At 43.4% G+C, this 9,836-nt stretch overlaps 2 protein-coding genes across 3 annotated transcripts; both read left to right on the forward strand.

Annotated features, from left to right (window-relative positions):
- Nucleotides 1-937: 937 nt before the first annotated feature.
- LOC115429153 (protein NLRC3-like) lies at nt 938-2,511 on the forward strand (the record flags this gene model as incomplete). The annotated part of the gene is made up of 1 exon (XM_030148400.1): nt 938-2,511. A coding segment is annotated over exon 1 (1,545 nt), but the record flags the coding sequence as incomplete, so codon positions are not given.
- Nucleotides 2,512-3,665: 1,154 nt separating this feature from the next.
- LOC115430274 (stonustoxin subunit beta-like) lies at nt 3,666-6,493 on the forward strand. Of its 2 annotated transcripts, none has more exons than XM_030150218.1 (3): nt 3,666-3,815; nt 5,139-5,735; nt 6,115-6,493. In XM_030150218.1, the coding sequence occupies exons 1-2, from the start codon at nt 3,719-3,721 to the stop codon at nt 5,705-5,707; spliced, it is 666 nt and encodes a 221-aa protein (XP_030006078.1). In that variant the 5' UTR covers nt 3,666-3,718; the 3' UTR covers nt 5,708-5,735; nt 6,115-6,493. The 2 variants fall into 2 exon arrangements, with proteins under 2 accessions (XP_030006078.1, XP_030006077.1); XM_030150217.1 differs by having other exon boundaries at nt 5,139-5,707; nt 6,120-6,493.
- Nucleotides 6,494-9,836: the final 3,343 nt, after the last annotated feature.

Raw genomic sequence — 9,836 nt, forward strand, 5'->3', positions numbered from 1 at the left:
ATCAGGTCTGTATATGTCCTGTTGTGGGCGACACAGTGGTGCAGTGGATAGACCTGGTGCCACACAGACAGAAGGTCCTGGGTTCCATTTCAACACCAGTCCATGGGGGTGGGACCTTTCTGTGTGGAATTTGCATGTTCTCCCCGTGTCTGCGTGGGTTCTCTCCGGGTACTCTGGCTCCTCCACCATCCAAACACATGCTCTGATAGGTTAATTGGTTAATCTAAATCACCCATAGGTGTGAATGTGACAGTGATTGTTTGTCTCTATATGTTCAGTCTGTGATGAACTGGTCACATGTCCAGGGTGAACCCCGCCTTCACCCATAAGTAGCTGGGATAGACTCCAAGTGACCTAGTGAAGATAAAGCGGGGTTCAGAAAATGAATGAATGAATGACGTGTTAGTGATTCCCACCAAAATGTGTGCTAGTGTTTCCCTCCACAATAATGGCAGCAAATTCAAATGGAATGTACATGCTGCAATATTTAGTCTCTAATGTGGCTCTGAAAGGGCCAAAGGCCTTGGGGGATCCCCCCAGGAAACCAGAGGGAAGAGAACTGAGGACAGATCAGATAAATGTCAGAATGGTCTGAATTATTGAAAAAACTAGACATTTTGGTGACCTTTAACCTACAACATGACCTTGACATTAGACTGTTCATAGTACAAAGTACTCTGACCATACAATAAGACACTGACAAGATCATTAAATGTCCCATCATCAACATATTTACACATTGCACTGCACAAAAGAGTGCAGAAGCTGTGAAAGTTGGGATTTTCAGAGTTAAAGTAATTTTCAGGGTGTGTGTGTGTGTGTGTGTGGGGGGGGGGACGAAAATTTAAAAAAAAAATTACACAGGAGTGTTTAGAACATCTTGCAGCATCAGAAAATCAGGGCTAATGTGGTATTTGATATAACCCCCCCCCACACACACACACACACACACACACACTAGAAGAAATGGGAACACTCCCCTTCCATTTGTGTTTGGAACATCCTCTGAATTGTCTCCTTTGTCTTCACTCAGAGAGCATTGACCGGTGTCGGCGAAAACTGAAGGTTAAGCTGAAGGAGAAGTTTGAGTGTGTGTTTGAGGGCATCGCTAAAGCAGGAATCCCCAAAACCCTCCTGAACCAGATCTACACAGAGCTCTACATCACAGAGGGAGAGGCTACAGAGGTCAACCAGGACCATGAGGTCAGACTGATTGAAACAGCATCCAGGAACCCACACAGACCACCAACAACCATCACATGTGAAGACATCTTTAAAACATCACCTGACAGAAATCAGCCAATCAGAACGGTGCTGACAAAGGGCGTGGCCGGCATCGGGAAAACAGTGTCCACACAGAAGTTCAGTCTGGACTGGGCTGAAGACAAAGCCAACCAGGACATCCACTTCATATTTCCATTCACCTTCAGAGAGCTGAATGTGCTGAAACACAAGAAGTTCAGCTTGGTGGAACTGGTTCATCACTTCTTCACTGAAACCAAAGAAGCAGGAATCTGGATCTATGAAGACCACCAGGTGGTGTTCATCTTAGACGGTCTGGATGAGTGTCGACCTCCTCTGGACTTCAACAACACTCAGATCCTGACTGATGTGACAGAGTCCAGCTCAGTGGATGTGCTGCTGATGAACCTCATCAGGGGGAACCTGCTTCCCTCTGCTCGCCTCTGGATAACCACACGACCTGCAGCAGCCAATCAGATCCCTGAAGTGTTTCATGGCATGGTGACTGAGGTCAGAGGGTTCACTGACCCACAGAAGGAGAAGTACTTCAGGAAGAGGTTCACAGATGAAGAACAGACCAACACAATCATCTCCCACATCAAGACGTCACGAAGCGTTCACATCATGTGTCACATCCCAGTCTTCTGCTTGATCACTGCTAGAGTTCTGGAGAATATGTTGAAGACCACATACAGAAGACAACTGCCCAAGACCCTGACTCAGATGTACATCCGCTTCCTGGTGGTTCAGGCCAAACTGAAGAACGTCAAGTATGATGGAAGATCTGGGAAAGATTTACCCTGGAGTCCAGAGACCAGGAAGATGATTGAGTCTCTGGGAAAACTGGCCTTTGAGCAGCTGAAGAAAGGAAACCTGATCTTCTATGAATCCGACCTGACAGAGTGTGGCATCGATATCAGCTCAGCCTCAGTGTACTCAGGAGTGTTCACAGAGGTCTTCAAAGAGGAGAGCGGACTGTACCAGGACCAGGTGTTCTGCTTCATCCATCTGAGTGTCCAGGAGTTTCTGGCTGCTCTTCATGTCCATCAGACCTTCACCAACACTGGAGTCAATCTGCTGCCAGAAAGAACATCTGGTTGGTCTAAACTATTCATGGACAAACCAGTCCGGTTCTACCAGACCGCTGTGGACCAGGCCTTACAGAGTCCAAATGGACACCTGGACCTGTTCCTGCGCTTCCTCCTGGGTCTATCACTGCAGACCAATCAGAGTCTCCTACACGGTCTGGTCAAACCAACAGGAAGCAGCTCAAAGACCAACCAGAAAACTGTAGAGTACATCAAGAAGAAGATCAGTGAAAAAGTGTCTGCAGAGAGAAGCATCAACCTGTTCCACTGTCTGAATGAACTGGAGGATGGATCTCTGGTGGATCAGATCCAACAGTACCTGAGATCAGGACGTCTGTCCACAGAACAACTGTCTCCTGCTCAGTGGTCAGCTCTGGCCTTCATCTTACTGTCATCAGAAAAAGACCTGGATGTGTTTGACCTGAAGGAATACTGTGGTTCAGAGGAGGTTCTTCTGAGGCTGCTGCCAGTGGTCAAAGCCTCCAACAAAGCTCTGTGAGAACAAACAGTTGGATCAAACATCTCAAATATGGATCTATCATTTCAAGCAGATCAATAACTTTATACTCATGCCTTTTGTTTTGTCCAGACTCAGTGGCTGTAACCTGTCAGACAGAAGCTGTGAAGCTCTGTCCTCAGTTCTCACATCCCAGTCCTGTAGTCTGACACATCTGGATCTAAGCAACAATGACCTGAAGGATTCAGGAGTGAAGATCCTGTCAGATGGACTGAAGAGTCCAGGATGCAGACTGGACACTCTCAGGTCAGGGTTCAACACAGAACACAACACATCATTTCAATGTTTGTCTGCAGTTGTTGGATGGATTGAACTTGTCAGTGGTTGTTTGTGTTGAGCTCCAGACCAGTTCTACTGATCTTCAACTGTGTTCAGAGTCTGGAACTCATAGACTTTACACATTGAAGTCCTGTTGGTGAAGTCCCATGCATTCCCAGACTCTGTTCAATGACTCCAACTCCACTCATCTCCATCCTCAGTTGATGGATGTGATGTTTTGTGTTGCAGATTGTCAGGATGTCTGATCACAGAGGAAGGATGTTCTTCTCTGGTCTCAGCCCTCCAGTCCAATCCGTCCCATCTCAGACTGCTAGACCTGAGCTACAACCATCCAGGAGCCTCAGGACAGGAGCTGTGTGCTCTAGTGGAGGATCCACACTGGAGACTGGACACTGTCAGGTATGGACTGAGCTGAATGCATCCACAGATAATGGCAGATAGAACAGGTAGAGCTGACAGGAACCATCTGTCAGAGCTGGGATCCATCCTGTATGAAGGTCCAGCCCATGTTCACAGACAAACACACTCAGTCAGTGATTCAGAAGGAACCATTTAGTGGATGTGAACAGAAAAGCTTCAGTGGATCACAGTGATGGAATGTCCATGTTTCCAGCTGACCTCTGACCCTCCTCCTCCTTTCAGGTTGGATCCTGCTGGAGTCCAGATGTTGAAACCAGGTCCATGGAGACGTAAGTGTGATTTGATTAGATGGATTGAAAGCAACCTGAGCCCAAACTGGGACCTGGTTCCACATTCTAAACATCTACAGTGTTCATGAAGACAGTCAGTTTAGTGGAAGGATGAGCTGATAGCTGATTGGTCAGGACTGGTACCACATGGACCCACATACCCTGAGCAGTGAGTCCTCAGGTCCAGTCCCAGACTATTTAGTGCAGATCAGAGCTCTAGTGTCTTTCTGCACATTTACAGTCTGTACTGTCACTGTGGGACAAAGAATGAAATGGACAAACAATAATCCAGGGGCCATTCTCCATCTGAACATGGATGGATTTCATTCTGAACGTCTGTCTGAACCACTGCATCAACACAAAAACCATTAAACCCACAAAAATAACAACAATTCAACCAAACACAAAATCATCAGAACCATAAAACAAACCAATCAAGTTCGTGGTTCGTTCCAGTCTCTTCTATTTGGATTCATCAACTCAATCCAACATTTGTCCCATCTGTGTTTTTAGTCCATTTCCACATTTCAATCCTGTGCTGGATCCATGAAACCAGTTGGTTCCAGTGGGCCGTCCTTCACTGGTCCATTTGTGTTGTTGGTTTGTTTCCTGCTGTCAACATGATTGTAAACACACACATTTGATGGGAGCCCTGAAGCTGTTGGGACATGTGAGCCCAGTCCAAACCATGACACAAACATTCAACCTTCATGTTGAACACTGGCTCCATCCTCTAGTTGTCTTCAATGCAGATTCCTGCTCATAAACCTCCAGAATGGTTTTGTGCTGTCAGCTCCATCCAGCCTCTCTCTGGACTGTTTGGATGATGCTCTGATCAAATCCATGCACACATTTGGACACTTCCACTCACTTGTTCTTTTCAACACTTCCTTTAATGGTTCACATATTGAATTGATCCAAACCTGGGGCTCAAATCCATCATTTGTCCCATTCTTTGTGTTTGTGTCAAGAACTGAAAATCTGTTCAATACCATTTGATTTTCTGTTTGACAAAGAAGGAAAATCCAGTCCTTTAGAAATGTTGAATCTGCTGTTTCTGATCAGGAAAATCAAACAGGAAAATCCAATCCACTGTGTTTTTATTGAACGTCTGTTGGTGAAAATGTGCTCAGAAACAACAGATCTGTCTAGAAAACACTGGATTGATCTGTTATTGATCAGTATTGATCAGAGTCAGACTCACACATGATCCATCCATCAATAACAGTTGAATTGAACCCAGTCATGTGATCAGACTGTCAGTCAATCAGCTGATCACTGATCAATAACTGCAGCTGGATTGTGTTTTCTTCTCTCCATCAGATTTCTGTGAACTCACCCTGGATCCAAACACAGCGCACAGAGAACTGAAACTGTCTGAAAACAACAAGAAGGTGGAACGAGTGAAGGGGCGTCTGTCATATCCTAAACATCAGGACAGATTTGAGGTCTTGTCTCAGCTGATGTGTTCAACTGGTCTGACTGGTCGCTGTTACTGGGAGGTCCAGTGGAGTGGAGAGGTTGAAATATCAGTGACTTACAGAGGAATCAGAAGGAAAGGAAACAGTGATGACTGTGAGTTTGGAAGAAATGATCAGTCCTGGAGTCTGTGGTGTTTTGGAGGTGGATACAGGGTCTGGCATAAAAACAAATGCATAGACCTCCCTCAGTCCTCCTCCTCCTCCTCCTCCTCCTCCTCCTCCTCCTCCTCCTCCTCCTCTGGTACAGTCTCAGTGTATGTGGACTGTCCTGCTGGATCTGTGTCCTTCTACAGAGTCTCCTCTGACAAACTGATCCACCTGCACACCTTCAAAACCACATTCACTGAACCACTGTTTGGAGGATTTGGACTGTGGAGGCAGGGATCCACAGTGTGTTTGTGTGATGTGTAGGTGTGTTGTGTAGTTGTGTTGCGTAGTTGTGTTATGTAGTTGTGTAGTTGTGTTTTGTAGTTGTGTTGTTTTGTTGTGTAGTTGTGTTGTGTAGTTGCGTAGTATTGTTATGTAGTTTTGTAGTTATGTTGTGTAGTTGTGTACATGTGTTGTGTAGTTGTGTAGTTGTAGAGTTTTTTTGTGTAGTTGTGTTATGCAGTTGTGTTCTGTAGTTCTGTTGCGTAGTTCTGTTATGTAGTTGTGTTGTGTAGTTGTTGTGTTGTTGTGTCGTTGTGTTGTTGTGTTGTGTAGTTGTTGTGTTGTTGTGTTGTGTAGTTGTGTTGTGTAGTTTTGTAGCTATGTTGTGTAGTTGTGTTGTGTAGTTGTGTATTTCTGTTGTGTAGTTGTGTAGTTGTTTAGTTGTGTAGCTGTGTTGTGTAGTTGTGTAGTTGTGTAGTGTCCATAAAATGGTTGTGTTCAAATCAGTGTCATTTGAACACAGTTGTGTGTGAGTTGATGCTCTACAAATACACAAACATTTAGAAACACCAAGAACATAAATCAGCCTCAGTTCTTCAACAGTTGTCTTGTTTCTTTGGATGCTTTCTATGTTTATAAAATTAGAAATGAATCCAACCAGTAGTTTGACAGAAGAATTGCTCATGAAGACGACGCCTCCACAATAACTCATCTGTGTGCATTTTTTCCACAGTGAGAGGATTAGGACTGTAGACTGAAAATGACAATTCCAGTAAAGGAGCGCATTTACAGAAGAAAGACAGAATGTTGCATCCAATTCTCTTTTTTCTCCATATATTCTCCCTTTATTTTGTGTCCATGTCCATTTGCATAAACAGCTGTTTCTCAGTGGAATTCCAGTCTTTGAGTCCTAAAGGCTCATGAGTGTCATGTGTGTGTCTTCCTTCATGGACACTTCAGCAGCTGAACACAAGAGGGCGCCGTCATCCTGTTCAAACACATCCACTCAGTCTGTGCATTTTCAATCCACATGTCTGTAGATTCCATCCAAAACTCCTGCTGTGTCTGCCACATATGAGGAGGAATTACTGCTGTGAAAGATCACACTCACACATGAGTCCATTTTATGGACTTGGACTTTGAACAAAGAGTGAATTCATGTGAAAATCATCTGTTTTTTCACATGTTGATGCTTTTGTTTGAATAAATGCAGATCAAACTCAATCCTTTACTCATGCAGATTATTGTCAGTTTTTCATCAGATGTAAAATGACAAATAAAAGCATCTGAATTGAAGCTTTAGTTTGTGTTTTTTCTCAACATTAACAGGACACTTGTCAGTGACTTTTCCTTTTATCAGCTGATATTAAAGGTTTGGAGCCTCAGCCTTTTTTTTCACTCAGATAGTTCAATGCACCACATCTGATGTCCATCATTGTCTTATCTACTGATTCCATGGAGGATGAGATTTGTTGCTGCAGTTGTTTGGTCCGAACACTTTGTGCTTCAGACAGACTCCCCAGTGAGTCTGGAAAATGGACTAAACTGAGTACAGAGCGCTGATCCAGTTTCTAGTCCTGGAGGCTCCATCTGACAAACAGGCCTGTATTCCTACCAGGGACGTGCACAGGTAGACCTGAAGTGTCCCCCAAGACCTGCCCCTCTGGCCTCAGTGCCCTTCTAGCGATCATTTTCCCATTCCCCACAAGTTTGTCAGGTTAGTGCCGCCAGTAGCCCAATACTAGCGTGTGTCGGGCGGTTAGCTGTCGCAAGCGGAGAGGTCACAGAGATCACAGAGGTCACAGAGATCACAGAGATCACAGAGGTCACAGAGGTCACGGCCCACGACCTGGTGATGCAAATTCAGTGCATTTGATAATGTGAGGACAGATGGAGGGGCGAACCAGCAAATCGATGAAAATCCTCTGCTACTTATTTGCGTGAAAAGTTATGAGTATATTTCCAGAGTCACAAATCTATAATAGCGTATGAATCCAAAGTGTGTGTAAAAGTGTGTGTTGTTGTGGTGTCAGGCTGAACAGAGGCAGTGGAGTTTGGAGTTTGTGTGAGTGGACCAGAGGAGCAGATCAGAGGTGAACACCCAGACACTAGGCTTTATGTTACATTCACACTGACTGGAGTATTACACATAATATTAAAGTTAAATCAAACCCCCTTTTTTGGAAATTATTAGGATGTGAAGTTTCAGATTATTAGATTATTGTCAAAGTTGTTGTTTGTCATTATAATAAGTTACATAAGCATGAAAAAAAATCTGTATGTCTACAACACAGGTGTCCAAAATGTGGCCCGGGGGCCAACTCTGGCCCACCAAAGGGTTCAATCCTGCCCCTGGGATGAATTTGTGAAATGCAAAAACTACACTGAAGATATGAACAACCAAGGATGTTCAAATCATTTTAGGTCATTTCAGTCTAAAGTGGATCAGACCAGTAAAATACTATCATAATAACCTATAAAAAATGAAAACTGTACATTTGTCTCTGTTTTAGCGTAAAAAGAGTAAAATTACACAAAAATGTTTACATTTACAGACAAGCTTTTTACGAAAAATGCAAATATCTGAAATGTCTTAAGAGAAGTACGTGGCATTTTAATAATATTCTGCCTGTTATTTAATGTTTGGTGTATTTGTAGATCCACTGTGATCTCTAAGTTGTGATTCACTTGTATAAATGATAAACTGAGGTGGAATATTGTTAACATTGCACTTATTTTATTAACAATTTTTCAGGTTCATATTTGTTCATGTTGTGTTCAAGTACAATTTGTAGATGTAAACATTTTCATTACAGAATTTACTTTTTTCATTCAGAAGTTCTTCTCCTACTATTTATATTATTTTTCTGCTCCAGCCCACTTTAGATCAGATTAAGCGTATATGACCCCTGAACTAAAATGAGTTTGACCCCCCTGGTCTACAATGTTCACTGTGGTGCACAATTTGATGTTTCTTATTCATCAATTGCAGCAAAATTCCAAGAAAGGAAAGAGTAAAGAAACAGAGGGACAGAGACTGTCAGCAGACAGCCCACAGTACCAGCTCTGTTCTGTCCTGGTTCAGACCACATGTCAGTCCTTCTGCACAGCTATGTCAGTGTGCAGTCCTAGACTGGTTCTATGATACTGGTTTGTTCAGGCTGATACAGGTTGTTCAGTAAATGAGTGACTGTCCTGGTTCTGTGACTCAGTTTTGGCTTTGTAGATTTTTACAGGGTTGGGTGGTTCATAATCCTCCTCTGGTCATTTTTTTGCTCCTGGACTCTTCAGGTTTATGCTCACTGTACTTTACAAGTAGAATGTTTTTTTGTTTGTTTTTTTCTAGTTCTTTGGTGTGAACAGTGTAAGGCCACTGCAGTAGCAGTACATTGTTTTGTAGAATGCTAACATATGTGTAATACTGAATAAACAGTGATGGCAAGTTATTGCAGACCAGTATTTATGGAAACACTGCAGATCAGGATTGTCAGGAGAGGGGTGCCCTTTTTTGTTGGCTGAGGACCTGCCCCTCTAAATGTCTGTGCACGCCACTGGGTAAGGCCTTTGGCAAATGGGTGTGTGTGTGCGTGTATGTGTGTGTGTGTGTGTGTGTGTGTCGGGGGGGGGGCATCAGGACTTTTTGCGTATGGGCTCAGAATTTGGTTCTACGGCCCTGAGTGGGATGCAGTTCCAGTGGCTGAAATAAACACACTCATCATGTCCACGCCACGACGAGTGCGAGCACTGATGGATGCAAACGGAGGCCACACAAGATACTGACACTTGTTATTTGTTACCGTGGAGACTGAGTTTTCTGTTGCATGTTGATAGTGTTTTCAGCTTTGGTTGTTTTTGTTCATTCATGTTCAATATGATACAAATTGATGTTGTTCAATAAATGATGAAAAATTCAGATTAAAATCACAAAAACACAATGTGTGGTTTCTATTGCCTCTTAGTGGATGATACTTCCTCTGCCCTAATCCAATTATATTTCAGCTGAACTGAACTAACAAACATGAAATAGAATTTCTCCATAATGTGTCGCACAATAAGACTGTTAGTGCTACAAGTTCAGTTATTATTTCTATCCATCATTTGGGTTAACGTCGTCAGGTCCTGTCCTGTAATTAGCTAACGGAATTTACAATGCAGTGGTTTCAAAGACCAA

The sequence above is a fragment of the Sphaeramia orbicularis genome, chromosome 12 (assembly GCF_902148855.1).
Source record: "Sphaeramia orbicularis chromosome 12, fSphaOr1.1, whole genome shotgun sequence".
NCBI lineage: Eukaryota > Metazoa > Chordata > Actinopteri > Kurtiformes > Apogonidae > Sphaeramia > Sphaeramia orbicularis.

What these genes read in the sequence shown, in the direction of transcription:
- LOC115430274 (XM_030150218.1), top strand. Translation starts at nt 3,719, where the DNA reads ATGGAATGTCCATGTTTCCAGCTGACCTCTGACCCTCCTCCTCCTTTC. An exon ending in GAAACCAGGTCCATGGAGAC is followed by an intron (nt 3,816 to 5,138) that starts GTAAGTGTGATT and finishes TCTCTCCATCAG; the next exon opens with ATTTCTGTGAACTCACCCTG.